The sequence below is a fragment of the Chelonia mydas genome, chromosome 6, assembly GCF_015237465.2.
Source record: "Chelonia mydas isolate rCheMyd1 chromosome 6, rCheMyd1.pri.v2, whole genome shotgun sequence".
Lineage (NCBI taxonomy): Eukaryota > Metazoa > Chordata > Testudines > Cheloniidae > Chelonia > Chelonia mydas.
The window spans coordinates 14,271,143-14,286,054 of record NC_051246.2 but is presented as its reverse complement, the minus strand read 5'-3'; the positions used below and the strand labels follow the sequence as shown (position 1 = coordinate 14,286,054).

The 14,912-nt window shown below is 51.6% G+C and overlaps 1 protein-coding gene across 2 annotated transcripts in view; it reads left to right on the top strand.

Annotated features, from left to right (window-relative positions):
• LOC102946049 overlaps positions 1-14,022 on the top strand; it is a 29,237-nt gene extending 15,215 nt beyond the window's left edge. Inside the window, exons 1-5 of one of the 2 annotated variants that reach the window (XM_043549424.1) lie at positions 1,930-2,041; positions 2,887-4,198; positions 6,005-6,131; positions 8,967-9,080; positions 13,100-14,022. In XM_043549424.1, coding sequence (XP_043405359.1) covers positions 3,140-4,198; positions 6,005-6,131; positions 8,967-9,080; positions 13,100-13,887 — 2,088 coding nt within the window. In that variant the 5' untranslated portion in view covers positions 1,930-2,041; positions 2,887-3,139 and the 3' untranslated portion in view covers positions 13,888-14,022. Of the gene's footprint in view, positions 1-1,929; positions 2,042-2,886; positions 4,199-6,004; positions 6,132-8,966; positions 9,081-13,099 lie in introns of those variants that run through there. The other variant, XM_037899165.2, reaches the window with a different exon arrangement.
• The last annotated feature ends 890 nt before the right edge of the window (positions 14,023-14,912 follow it).

Here is a 14,912-nt window from a genome sequence, read left to right as displayed (position 1 = left end):
AATGAAAGAGAGAGAGTATGGTTAAAAGATCAATAGACATACAGACATAAGTTCGATTCATTGAGTTTCAGATTCATACCAGAGATGAAGTGAGCTGTAGCTCACGAAAGCTTATGCTCAAATAAATTGGTTAGTCTCTAAGGTGCCACAAGTACTCCTTTTCTTTTTGTGAATACAGACTAACACGGCTGTTACTCTGATACCAGAGATGGTGAGTTTTGTAGCTGCAAAGAGTTCTTTCAGAAATAGTTCATAGTTTATAGTCCAATGTCCAAATCTCATATTCAGGGCGTACCAGCATAACTGGGACCTCAGTCTTGCGACTCAAACTTCCCCTGAGGAAGCCTAAGCAGATCTGAGATGACAGAATCAGGACCCAAGGATCTTTTATACAATTTTATGTCTTTTGACAAGTTGGAGTTCCACAGGGAACAAAAGGTAATTATGATGACTTTGAAGGAGGTCCATCACCAGTACTTAGCTATACGAATTAACATAAGGCCATTTGCTTGTTCCTCCACCATTCACAATACATTACAACTAATTTAAATGATATCAGAATACAGCATAGACAGGGACTGTTGATTACATTGTGGACCCTACTCATACATATGTAAATACACAAAAACACAAACATTATCTCCCCACATGTCTTTTGAGGGTTATTTATTTTCCAGGATGTTTAACCCTTTCTAGCCATGCGTCACACTAACCCATCCAAGACAGATGGCTCCAGCCTCCTTTTGAAAACCTCCAGTGAAGGAGCTTCCTCGGCCGCCCTAGGCAGGTCTGTTCCATTGTCCTCCTGTTCTTACCATTAGGAAGTTTTTCCAGAGATTTACTCTTAGGCTTTGACTACACTACACAGCTTTTAGTGACATGGCCTTGTTGACACAGCCGTGTCGCTAAAAGTCGGGCAGTGTTGCCGTGGTTTGTCAGCACTTTTGCCGACAAAATACTTGCACCCCCAATGAACAGATCACTCCTGCCGACAACACTCTGTTCACAATGACACTTGCCATGGCAAAACTTTTGTTTTGTTCACACCCCTGAAAGACAAAAGTTTTGTCGCTCAGTTGCCAATATAGACATAAATCTTCTGAGCTGTAGTTTGAACCCATTGCCTCTTGCCTCTTTTCTCCATCTTTTTTCAAGTATTTGAAGACCGCTATCACATCCCCCTTTAATCTCCTCTTTTCCAAACTAAACGTACCCAGTTCCTTCAGCCTTTGCTCTTCTGACTCGCATTCCATCCCTTTGGTCATCTTTGTTGTTCACTTCTGGGTCCTTTCCAGTTTCTCTCTACATCCTTTATATACATTGGTGACCAAAATTGGACACACGACTCCAGCTGAGGCCTAACCAGCGCCGAGGAGACCGGTACTATCACCTCCCGAGACCTGCAGACTCTGCCTCTGTTAATGCAACCTACACTTGCATTTGCTTTTTTTGCAACAGCATCGCAGTGCTGGCTCATGCTATGGTTGTGATCCGCCACCACTCCCAGATCCTTCTCAGCAGCACTGCTGCCAGGACCGTTTCCCCCATTCTGTATCGGTGCATTTGGTTTTTCTTCCCTCAGTGCAGCACCTCACACTTGTCTATGTTGAATTTCATTTTTTTTTTGGCTGTAGCCCAGTTCTCCAATTTATCAAGATCCCTCTGAATTTTAGCTCTATCTTCCGAAGTGTTGGTAACTCCCCCACCCAGCTTAGTGTCATCTGCAAACGTAATCATTGGGAAATCCTGCCCATAAAACCTTTCCCCCATGATCCAGGAGGCTTCTGTCCAACTGGCAGGAGGGAGGAGGAGTTCTCTGTCCAAACGCTGTGGAAGCTCTAAGCACAGCGGAAACGGAGCAGGCTAATGTGGGGTTAAAATGCAGGGCACAAGTAGGGAGGAGTTAGACACTGCAGGGAAGCCCAGCCCAAAGGCGGAACTGGAGAGAACAACAGCGGGTTTAATCAGCCTGCAGCTTTCTCCCTGCATACAGACAGCAGGGGCTTGCCAGCGAGGCTGAACAAAACCCCAGCACTTGCCGGTGGGGAGGGTTGGGGCCAAGTGCAGGGGGAGGATGCACGTGGGGGCCATGGGCATGTGGAGAGTGATGCTAACAGAAGGAATTGGGGGGTGTTTGTATAAGAGGAGGTGAAGGATTACAAAGTGTGTGAGCTGAGGGGGGAACCGACCCACCCAGCATCCCATTCGCCTCCTCTGGGGGTCAGGCCAGCTGGACATTTGTCAGAGCCAGCTTGGGCCCCATGCTGGGTGGGCGGCAGATTCAGCCCAACTAACCCATGGTTATTTCCAGCCAATTTCCCTATGTAGACAAACCCTAATAACGCAGCTGCAACTCCATATCACCCTACATGGGGCAAGGAGGGGGCTGGCTGTGCTGGGGGGGGCAGGGCCCTGGAGGTACATGTGGAGGGATGGACAAGGGACCTGTCTGTGCTGGGAGGGGGCAGAAAGCTGTGGGTAGGAGTGGGAGAGGTGAGCAGGGGTCTTTCTGTTATGATTTTTTTCTCTGGAAGCTCTGCATGTGACTGTCCTAGGGCCACACACAGAGTCTGACAGAGCAGGGAACTGAACTCGGCTTTCCCAGGTCCCTGGCTCGTGCCCCTCATTGCCCTATCCCCCCTCTGGGACGATTCTCTAACAAGGAGAGGTGGTCACTAGCTGGCTGTAAGAACACACAGCTTTTCTGGCAGGGAAGGGTGCGTCCGCACTAGTAGGACAGGAGTGTTAGCGAACACGAGGCACAATCCCAGGGACGACTCGGCCGTTGTCGTTTTTACCAGGAGTTAGCAGGGTGAGCTAAGCACTCAAATCCCTTGGTACCATGGAATTGCTCCCTCACTGTCTGTGTTTCCCTTGCCCTCTCAGGACCTGCGGGAGAAGCCCCTCTTTCCAGACAGCAGCATTGCCAGCTCCAGGAGGTCGCTCTGGTTTCTCAAGACAGTTTGTGCTTCTGGGCCCTCGCACCTGATCCCCCATCCGGCTTATGTGGTGTCAAAAACGGGACACTGAGGTAGGAAGCCAGAGGCCGGATGCTTTCTGCCAGGGGCATGAATGAGCCAGAAAGGCCTGGGGTCTGGGCTCATCCCCTGCTGGGATAAGGACACCCCAGGGAGCAGCCATGGCTGCAGGGCAGGTGACAGAGGGGGCCCTGGACCTGCAGTTTCAGATCCAGGTGGAGCAGTCGGTGTGCCCCGCTGGGCTGACGGAGCAGAAGGCCTCAGCTGGGCCCGAGCCAGATGCGGGATTGGAGCGAGCGGGTGGGCTGCCTATTGTGGTGCAGTCCGGCACCATTGGGGAGCTGCTGAGATGGGTGGCACCGCAGCAGGCCCGGTATGCGTCGCAGAAGGAGATGCTGCAGCACTGGGAGGACGTCTGGCAGGAGGTGCTGCAGGCCCTGCGCGTCCTTCCGGAGGTGGGGCCGGCTCCGGCCTGCGCCCTCAGGCACGGAGAGCCAGAACTGCCGCCCCCTCCCAGAGTTGTGCCAGCACCGACTTGTGCACATGGGTGTGAAAACCCCACCTCCCAGGGGGGCAGAGAGTCATCCAGGGGTCTGGAGCAGGCTGGGATCGAGCTGAAGGAGGAGACGGCACTGTGCCGAGAGGAGCAGCTGTCAGCCTCGCAGACCCCTGCCGAGGTTAATCCAACTCCAGCACCTACATGGGGATCCCTGCAGCTGCCCCAGCTGGCGCCAGAGGACGATATCGAGGCCTATCTGGCCACCTTTGAGCAAGTGGCTGATGCCTGCCAGTGGCCGAGAGGGGAGTGGACAACCCGACTGGAGCCGTACCTCACCGGGAAAGCCCAGCTGGCCTATGGTAGCCTAGACATCACAGAGACAAGTGACTATGGGAAGGTGAAGGCGACCATCCTGCGTCGCTATGGCATCAGCCCAGAGACACAGCGCAGGCACTTCAGGGAATTCTGCTACCAGGAGGCTGAGGGGCCCCAGGAGGTTTACAGCCGCCTCCGGGAGCTCTGCCATCACTGGCTGGAGCCGCAGAGCCACACCAAGGAGCAGATCCTGGAGCTGCTGATCCTGGAGCAGTTCCTGACCATCCTGCCGGAGGAAATGCAGAGCTGGATCTGGGAATGTGGCCCTGAGACCGGTGCCCAGGCAGTGGCCCTGGCAGAGGGGTTCCAGGTGGGGCAGCCAGAGATCAAGTGGCCGGGGCTACAGGTGAGAGTGATCATCTCAGTGAGGGACCAGGATGGGAAGGGGAGACAGACTGTGGAAGCCATAGGGGAGCCAGGGTTCCTGTATGTGTCTCCGTAAAGCCTTGCTTAAGAGTCTCCGTAGTGTGTGGGTGCTTTAGAGTTTGGGTTCCCAACATGAGTCAACTGGGGCCTGATGGTTCAGATGCTGCGCAGCTACAGTTGTGTTATCTTTAGCACATCCCCCTGGAAACCTGGCCCCACTCGTCTCCCAGCTGGGTAACTAAAAACTGCCCCAAGTTAGCGGCCACTCGTGGGCATCGGAGCACTTGTGGGCTCATGTGGCCCCAATAACTTAGAAGGTGTCATAAATATAAAGGGAAGGGTAACCACCTTTCTGTATACAGTGCTGTAAAATCCCTCCTGTATATTTATGACAGAAGGGACAACGGGAGAGATCTCGGCTAGCGAGAGCTGCCAGTGCTGCTAATCAGGGGATTTTGAGGGAGTGAATCTGCCACACGTGGCATCACCTGTGCTAAGACGTTCCGAGAGGCCGGAAAATATACCACTGGGGAGAGCGGGAGATGGTTTAAAGTCTCATTTAAAGTCTCCCTTAGAGCAGTGACATCTCAGCACTCTCTCCCGCAGTTCCTTGAGTTCCCAAGTACGCAGCCCAGCTTTGGATCTGAACAGGTTTGGTTTGAGCTGAAAAGGCCCAGTGTTGAGTCTCCGTGAGAGTCTGAGAGTCACTCTGTGAGGGTGGCCATTTTGAAGGGAACGTGCTTCCCAGAATGGAGGAGGGCCTCAAGCTGTCGTGCCAGCCTGGTCCTCAGATTCGCTGTGTGAGGGTATTTGTCTTGCAGGGAACGTGCTCTCCAAATTGGAGCACTTCACGCTGACAGGCAGGCCACCTCCTCACCAGAGATACTGTCCAGGGTACAATGTGGTTATTGTTTGATGTGGTTGTGAACACCACTCCCCACACTAATCCCCTCTGTGCACACCCCATTTCTGTGCGTCTTGTTTCCTTTGACATTGGCCCTGTGTCATGGAGTCACCGGGACGATGCTCTGGAACTACTCCCTATGAAATGAGCCAGGACTCTGGGGGAGCCTCCTCTCTCTGAGCATACTGTCTCCAGGGCAAGAAGCTTACACAGCTTCGACCTTCTGGGTCTGACCTCGGAGCATTCAGCATCCCCTTCCACACTGTACGTTTCCCGCAGCGAGTCCGCCCGGGCGGGGCTCCTGGGGAAGCCAGAGGGTCCTGCACCCCAACTCCGCAGTCAGACGTGACTCTCAGCCAGCCAGTAAAACAGAAGGTTTTTTAGTTGACAGGAACACAGCATAGGGCAGAACTTGTTAGCACAGAAATCAGTGACTTTCAGCCAAGTCTATCTTGTGGGGAGGAGAGCCCAGAGCCAGGGCTCTGGTCCTCTCCCCTGCGCCCCAAGCCAGCCGAGACTGACTCGCTTCCAGCTGGAGCAGCCCCCGCAAAAGTCACACACCCTTATTCCCACCACCTAGACATTGGTGCAATACACAGGGAAACTGAGGCACACACCGCATTCATGCAAAACAGTAAGACTCACAAAGGCTCACATACAACCTAACAAGGGAAAATCCCCACTACGTCGCACCCTACCCTGCTTTCGTGCATGATCTCCTAATTCCAGGGGTAGGCCCCAGAGCAGCTGGCCCTGAGCGGGGCAGGGGAGGACTGGCACGAGCGTAGTGCAGGGGAGGAGTTGTCCCTGGCACAGCTAGCTCGCAGCAGGGAGTTATGCCGGGAGTGGTCAGTGCTGAGGTGGATGTTTTTGTGGTTGCAGGTGCCAGTGCAGTTCAAGGATGTGGCTGTGACTCTGGCTGAGGCAGAGTGGTTGCTGTTGGATGAGGAGCAGAGGCAGCTGTATGGGACTGTCATGCAGGAGACTTACCGGAGCATTAGCTCACTGGGTTAGTTGGGTGATTATCCAAACTTCTCGCCTCATGTGGAAGCTCTGGGCAGAGCTGACTGGAAAATCGTAAATCTTTTCCACCGAAAAATTGTTTTGAAAGAAACTAAAAATATTTTTTTCACAAATATTTCAAGTTTTCCAACAAGAACCAAATTGTCTGTCTCTGTTTTTTTTCTCCCCATTCTTTACTTTCTCTCCCGCATGACTTTTACTGTTTTGGTACTGGGGGAATAAAGGAAAAATGAGAGAGGAAAAAACAAAAACTGGAAACTCTTTTGTTGAAAAGTAGATTTTTTTTACATGGAAATAAAGTCTGTTTTTCATCCGAAAATTTTGACAAACAAAAAAATGTTGACCAGCTCTGGCTGTGGGTAGAGCTGGACTGAAAATGGAGATTTTTGTCCATGGAAAGTTTCAGTGGAAACTAATTTTTGTTTTGGGTTTTGTATAAATTTTCAGTGAAAAAAACAAAAAATGTTCAGCAAAGCAGAAAATTTCCGCTCATTTTTTTTGTTCAATGTCCCAGTTTTAGTTGAAAATAAAGTTTGGATGGCTAGTCTTTGAGCAGTTCCCTTGGTGAGTTCTCTGCTATGTCCAGGTCTGGTGGGCTCCTGGTAGCACAGTGAGGAACCAGAATTTTTGGCTTGTGAGACATTTCTCTTTTCTAAAATTCAGACAACAAAGTCAGAAATTAGAAATTTCCCATGGAACTGAAATATTTGAAAAATTCTGTGTCAGAAGAACCAAAATTGAATTTATAAACATCTCTCAGAGAGCCAGCCAATCTTGCAGCTTCATGATTTTCACTGAAACTGTTGTGTTGGAAAATTTTTTACCCATCTCTAGTTGCAGGCTATTCCCTGGTCTCTTGGGGTCCTGGTGGGAGGTGACGTGAGAATCCCAGACTAACCTTTGCACCCCTTGTTTTCAAGGAGACTGAGAAACACAGTACATGCACATAAAGCATAGGTCTGCTCCAAACTTTCCCATCAAAATTATTTTCTATGGAAACTGGATTTTTCAACAAAACTGACATTTTCACAAAAACTTTCCATCAAATATGTTGTGTGTCAACTGCTGAAAACCCCCAATGTGTGTGTATGCATCAAAAGCCTGAACTGGTTAAAAAAAAAAAAAAGACACCTCCCCCCCTTTTAATCAAAATTTTTTTTAAAAGTAATTTCCTGAGCACCTCTGTGATGGGCTAGAAGCAAGAATCGCTGGGTGGCCTGGGTTATGCAGGAGCAAGTCTGGTCAAAACTCCAAATTTCTGTTTCGTTTCGACATTTAAAAATTTGTTTTCACCCTGAATCAGAACAAAACCAAATATTCTTGTAATTTCCCATGAAACAGAAATTCTGAAAATTATTGTTTTAAAATGTGTTTTATTTTCATTTCTATATTATTTGTACATTATTTCATGACATACGGTGCACACTAGGACGTGCCCTCTCATGTCATGATTTGTAATCTCATGACATAATAGTCAAAATATTTATTTATTTAATAGACTAAGGCAGGGGTCCCCAATGCTCTGCCCGCGGGCGCAATGGCGCCCCCTGGGGCAGTTGTGTGCGCTGCCGAAATGCTGCCGCCGAGCGCGGCCTCCGGAGAACCACCCACTGAAATGCCGCCGAGAAGTGTTGCCACTTCTCGGCGGCATTTCGGCGGCGAGGCTTCTTTCCGCTGCCGCTTCTTGGCGGCATTTCAACAGTGGGGTGTTTGGCGCCCACCACAGTCTTTTGGGAATAGGAATGTGCTATTCCCACAGAAAGATTGGGGACCACTGCACTAAGGGCTGTGGCTGCTTAGTACAGATTAAAACATCTTGACTTATTTTCTAGATCAAAATGTCTATTTATGTTGCAGGGAAACGGTTTGATACCTGTGGAACTAACATGATGTAAATCTTGGAACTATCATGGCGTTCTCTCTGTTCTACCCCTTCCCCCACCCTATGTTTTGTCTATTTAGATAATGTTACCTCATTGTTTCCTTGTATTCCTCCGTCTGTCTGTATAGATCTGTTGTCTCTTGTCATGTACTAGACTGTGAGCTTTTTCAGGTACAGACTGTTTATTTGTTGTGTGTTTGTACAGCGCCTGGCGCAATAGGGTCCTGCTCCACGACTGGGTCTCCACCATAACACAAATAATAAATAAATAAGAAACCGCAGCACAAACCGGAGACACTTTGAACTATGTCCTGTGATGCACTGCTCATAATGTAAACAATGTAATTTAGAAAATATTCAAAACAACATTTATTTTGCAGTATTTGCATTTTTATATTTTCCAAAGAATGTTCATTTTGAAAATTATTTGCTTGTGTGAAAAATTTCCTTTAGTTGAAATGGCATTCTACATTTTTTTGTAGAATTTTACCCAACCGGCTCAGTGCAGGAGGCCAAACTGTCTGGATAGAATGGGTCTTGCTGGGCTTTGAACCTGTGATGCCGTCCTGGGGTTCTCTATCTAAGTACACGCATGCCCACACACACTCACTGCCTGTACTCCCTGGCTGCCTGAGCTGGGGTTCGAACCTGTGACTCCACCCCAGAGTTCCTAAAAGGGCCTAGTCCCTGTCCGAGTACATCCGCATGCATTGTCTGTATTTTCTGGGTGTGTGAGCTTGGGGTTCCTGCTCCAGGGGAGAGTGCTCCTATCTGTCTTTGGGGGTTCAGAGTTGTCACCGTTGGGTTGTGACTGCCCCTCATCCCACTGGTTGTCCCACTTCCCCATCGTCCCCTCCCCAGCAGAGAGGGACCTTTGTACCAAGCTCTGGGGCTCGCTGATTGCGCCCTCATTGCTTCTTTTCTTTTCCCCATTGGCAGGTTGTCCGGTTCGCAAGCCCGCTCTGATCTCTCAGTTGGAGCGAGGGGAGGAGCCATGCATCCCAGATCCCCCAGCCCCTGAGGAGCAGGAGACCCAGAGGGACGTCCCAACAGGTGAGGGATGAATCAGTCAGCTCAGAAAGCAAAATCCTGGAATCCCAGGCACGAGTTCCCATGGCAGTGCCTCCTGGTTGTGTCCGCTGAGCCATGGGGTAGGCAGAGCTTAGCCACAGAGCCAGGAGCTCCTGCAGCCCTGCCCCACGACCAGATCCACTGAGCCTTGGGGGAGGCAGAATCAAGACATGCTCTGCCTTTCCTTTCCACTCCTCACCACGGTGAATCCAGGCGTGAGACACTCACCGTCACCACTTCCAAGCTACTGTTACTCTGACATCCACCAGGCTTGGCTGCGCACAGAGATTCAGCAGTGCAGATAGCTGCATGATCGGGAAGTGTGGCCTGGTGCTTAATTGCTGGCCTTGATGCTGAAGACCTGGCTTCTGTTTGACCTCTGACACAGACTCCCCGTGTGACATTGGGCAAGTCATTTAGTCCCTGTGTGTGTCAGTTCCCATCTGTACACTGGGGATAACAGCCTTGCTCTGCCTCCCAGCCATGCATGTGGATAAACACATTAAGGATTGTGAGGTGCCTGCATACTATGGTGCTGGGGCCTGTCAACGCCAGAGACAGATAGACATTTAGAATCTTAGGATTGGAAGAGACCTCAGGAGGTCATCTATTCCAACCCCCTGCTCAAAGCAGGACCAATCCCCAACTAAATCATCCCAGACAGGGCTTTGTCAAGCCTGCCCTTAAAAACCTCAAAGGATAGAGATTCCACCACCTCCCTAGGTGACCCATTCCAGTGCTTCACCACCCTCCTAGTGAAAAAGTTTTTCCGAATATCCAACCTAGACCTCCCCCACTGCAACTTGAGACCATTGCTCCTCGTTCTGTCATCTGCCACCACTGAGAACAGTCTAGATCTTTCCTCTTTGGAACCCCTTTCAGGTAGTTGAAAGCAGCTATCAAATCCCCCCTCATTCTTCTCTTCTTCAGATTAAACAATCCCAGTTCCCTCAGTCTCTCCTCATAAGTCATGTGTTCCAGTCCCCTAATCATTTTTGTTACCCTCAGCTGGACTCTTTCCAATTCCTTCTTGTAGTGTGGGGCCCAAAACTGGACACAGTACTCCAGATGAGGCCTCACCAATGCCGAATAGAGGGGAATGATCACATCCCTCGATCTGCTGGCAATGCCCCTACATATACAGTCCAAAATGCCCTTAGCCTTCTTGGCAACAAGGGCACACTGTTGACTCATATCCAGCTTCTTGTCCACTGTAACCCCTAGGTCCTTTTCTGCAGAACTGCTGCCTAACTATTCGGTCCCTAGTCTGTAGCAAAGCGTGGGATTCTTCCGTCCTAAGTGGAGGACCCTGCACTTATCCTTGTTGAACCTCATCAGATTTCTTTTGGCCCAATCCTCCAATTTGTCTAGGTCCCTCTGTATCCTATCCCTATCCTCCAGCGTATCCACCACTCCTCCCAGTTTAGTGTCATCTGCAAACTTGCTGAGGGTGCAATCCACGCCCTCCTCCAGATCATTAATGAAGATATTGAACAAAATCGGCCCCAGGACTGACCCTTGGGGCGCTCCACTTGATACTGGCTGCCAACTAGACATGGAGCCATTGGTCACTACCTGTTGAGCCCCATGATCTAGCCAGATTTCTATCAACCTTATAGTCCATTCATCCAGCCCATACTTCTTTAACTTGCTGGCAAGAATACTGTGGGAGACCATATCAAAAGCTTTGCTAAAGTCAAGGAATAACACGTCCACTGCTTTCCCCTCATCCACAGAGCCAGTTATCTCAGCATAGAAGGCAATTAGGTTAGTCAGGCATGACTTGCCCTTGGTGAATCCATGCTGACTGTTCTTGATCACTTTCCTCTCCTCTAAGTGCTTCAAAATTGATTCCCTGAGGACCTGCTCCATGATTTTTCCAGGGACCGAGGTGAGGCTGACTGGCCTGTAGTTTCCCGGATCCTCCTCCTTCCCTTTTTTAAAGATGGGCACTACATTAGCCTTTTTCCAGTCATCCGGGACTTCCCCCGATTGCCATGAGTTTTCAAAGATAATGGCCAATGGCTCTGCAATCACAGCCGCCAACTCCTTTAGCACCCTTGGATGCAGCGCATCCGGCCCCAGGACTTGTGCACGTCCAGCTTTTCTAAATAGTCCCGAACCACTTCTTTCTCCATAGAGGGCTGGTCACCTCCTCCCCATGCTGTGCTGCCCAGTGCTGTAGTCTGGGAGCTGACCTTGTTCGTGAAGGCAGAGGTGAAAAAAAAATCATTGAGTACATTAGCTTTTTCCACATCCTCTGTCACTAGGTTGCCTCCCTCATTCAGTAAGGGGCCCACACTTTCCTTGACCACCTTCTTGTTGCTAACATAGCTGAAGAAACCCTTCTTGTTACTCTTAACATCCCTTGCTAGCTGCAACTCCAAGTGTGATTTGGCCTTCCTGATTTCACTCCTGCATGCCCGAACAATATTTTTATACACCTCTCTGGTCATTTATCCAATCTTCCACTTCTTGTAAGCTTCTTTTTTGTGTTTAAGTTCAGCAAGGATTTCATTGTTAAGCCAAGCTGGTCGCCTGCCATATTTGCTATTCTTTCTACACATCAGGATGGTTTGTTCCTCCAACCTCAATAAGGATTCTTTAAAATACAATCAGCTCTCCTAGACTCCTTTCCCCTTCATTTTATTCTCCCAGGGGATCCTGCCCATCAGTTCCCTGAGGGAGTCAAAGTCTGCTTTTCTGAAGTCCAGGGTCCATATTCTGCTGCTCTCCTTTCTTCCTTGTGTCAGGATCCTGAACTCGACCATCTCATGGTCACTGCCTCCCAGGTTCCCATCCACTTTTGCTTCCCCTACTAATTCTTCCCTGTTTGTGAGCAGCAGGTCAAGAAGAGCTCTGCCCCAGCTGGTTCCTCCAGACCAGGGGTGGCCAACCTGAGCCTGAGAAGGAGCTAGAATTTACCAATGTACATTGCCAAAGAGCCACAGTAATACGTCAGCAGCCCCCTTCAGCTCCAGCACCTCCCACCCACTGGCAGCCCCACTAATCAGCGCCTCTCCCTCCCTCCCCGCACCACCCGATCAGCTGTTTCGTGGTGTGCAGGAGGCTCTGGAGGGGAAGGGGGGAGGAGCGAGGGCATGGCAGGCTCAGAGAAGGGGGTGGGAAGGGGTGGAGCGGGGGCAGGGCCACCACCTTTCAGTTCTCCCTGCTTGTTTCCCAGGCTTCTTGCATTTGTGTATACTATAATATAACCTGTGTCTGTTAAACAGCTGCACTGGGCCGTGTGGACGTCATTGTTCTGGTTTTAACCAAGTTTGTTTTGGTTCAGTTCCATGCAAGTGGAAATAGGTTAAGGGTAAACCAAAGTAGGCACCTCCAGGTGGCAGTTTGCCCTGGTTTAGATAACGGGGTTACTTTGGAGCTGGCTGGAGATTTTTTCCATAACAAAGTGACGATTTGCCGAATTTGAAACGTTCCATAGAAACATCTCAGTTCTGACAGAATTTGGGCTGAAAGCAGGCCGAGGACTGACAGAAACCTGCCTGGTGTCTTGCCAGCTCGCCCCTCCCCAGCGCTTCAGCAGCTCACCAGGAGGGCTGCCCCTGGCCTGGGGTTTCTGAACTACAGAGGCACCAGGAGCCTGGAAGCACTGGGATACCTGGCTCCCAAGCTCCCAGTGCCATCAACAGCTGGCCTGGTGGCTGCCCTGGAGCCAGGGCTCCCAGGCGCTCCTGACTCCACGGCACCTGCCTGGACGGGCAGTCCGGAATCCCAGGGATCTCATTTCATTTCACACACAGAAACATTCCTGCAGCTCGGTGTGTCCCAAAGGAAGTACTGCGGGGTCCAAGTTGTGGGGAAAATTTCCAGTGTTTGTTTTTTTGTCCCAATTCGGGACTAACTTTTCTCCAAAAACTTGAATATTTTTGTGAACTTTGAATTCCACTTTCCAGCCAGTGTTAGTTTAGATCCCTCTGCTGGCTTCCCCCTGCACCTGGGGCCCGGCTCACGCACCACTTCTCCCTTGGTCCCCACAGACACCAGGAGGGGGCTGGACGCTGAGGACCTGGCTGTGCTGCACCACGGGGAGGCGGAGGCACCTGTCAAAGCAGCTCCAACACCCAAGGCCTCACCAAGATGGCCCAAGAGGAAAGCGCCCCAGAGCCCTGGCCGGAAGAGAAAGAAACCCTCTCTGGACGGAGAAGAGCCAGAAGCCCCCTCTGAGGGTGGGAAAGAGCAGCTCCCCACCTGTCCCATGTCCATGCAACAGCCACTTCCTTCTGTGCGCATGCAAAAGCCTTTCCGTCCTGTACGCAGGAAACAGCCGCCCCCACCCCTGCGCTGGGAACAGCCTGTCCCTCCCGTGCACAGGGAACAGCAGCCCTCCACTCCCGGCAGGGAACAGCCTGTCCCTCCCCTGAGCAGGGAACAGCCTGTCCCTCCCCTGAGCAGGGAACAGCCTGTCCCTCCACTCCTGGCAGGGAACATCCATCCCCTCCTATGCACAAGGAACAGCCACTGTCTCCTCTGTGCATTGAACAGCTGCTTCCTGCCCTGCACAGGACACAGCCACACCCCACTCTCAGGCAGGCACAGCAGCCCCCTCTGTCATCGCCCGTTAATTCCTGCTGCAGGAACCTGTTCATGGGAGGCTCCCCCACTAGTAAGAGCCTGCCCCAGGCTGAGAGGTGCAACCAGTGCCCTGAGTGTGGCCGGGGCTTCAGGCAGAGCTCAGACCTGCAACGGCACCGGCGCATCCACACAGGAGAGAAGCCTTTCCACTGCCCAGTGTGTGAGAAGAGCTTCCGGCTGCAGTCCAACCTGATCGTGCACCACCGCACGCACACCGGGGAGCGGCCCTACCAGTGCGGGGAGTGCGGCCGGGCCTTCTCGCAGAGCTCCAGCCTCCGGACCCACAGCAAGATCCACCTGGGCCAGAAACCCTATGTTTGCTCTGTGTGCGGCAAGAGCTTCCACCACAACTCCAACCTCGTCCTCCACCAGCGCACCCACACCGGCGAGCGGCCCTACGAGTGCAGCGTCTGCACCAAGCGCTTCAGCGACCGCTCCACCCTGGTGCAGCACCGGCGCGTCCACACGGGTGAGCGCCCCTACGCCTGCTCGGAGTGCGGCAAGTGCTTCAGCCAGGCCTCACACCTGGTCAAACACCGACGCACCCACGTGGGCACCTGCACCGTGCTGGCCAGGGACACAGCTGTCCCCCAAAACAGGCCTGGCACAGGGGAGAAGAGAGATGCTCCTAGACACAGACCAGACCGTGGGGTGGTAATAGCCCCCCCCAGAGACCGGCCAGCCGAGGACAGAGCTCCTCCCAGACATGGGCTGGGAATGGGGGATGAGAGAGCCACTCCCCAAAATGGCCCTGGCACCAGGGAGGAGAGAGACACTCCCAGACATGGGCTTGGCACAGAGCAGGAAAAACAGCATGGAAAGATGTGCTGTCTCTGAAAGATGTTTTGGCAGGGGAGAAGGAGAGAGAGGCCTCAAAAGAGACATCAGCCACAAGGAAGGACACAGCTACCTCCAGTCACACACCGGGCATAGGTACGGAGAAAGCAGCAACAAAAAATCATGTTGGCCACGGGGGAGGAAAGGTTGACCCCCAAACCTCGGGCCGATGAGAGGAGACCTGCCCCTCAAAATGGGCTGGGCACGGGGGAGGACAGAGCCACCCCAGACAATACCCCAAAAAGCTACAACAAAAGAGGCACCAGCTGTGGATGAGGAGAGAGCTGCCTTGGAAGGTGCACTGAGGGCGGCGAAGAACAAAGCAGCAACAAAGGATGCTTCAGCAGAGGGGGAGAAGAGAGAGGCCTCAAGAGAGACACT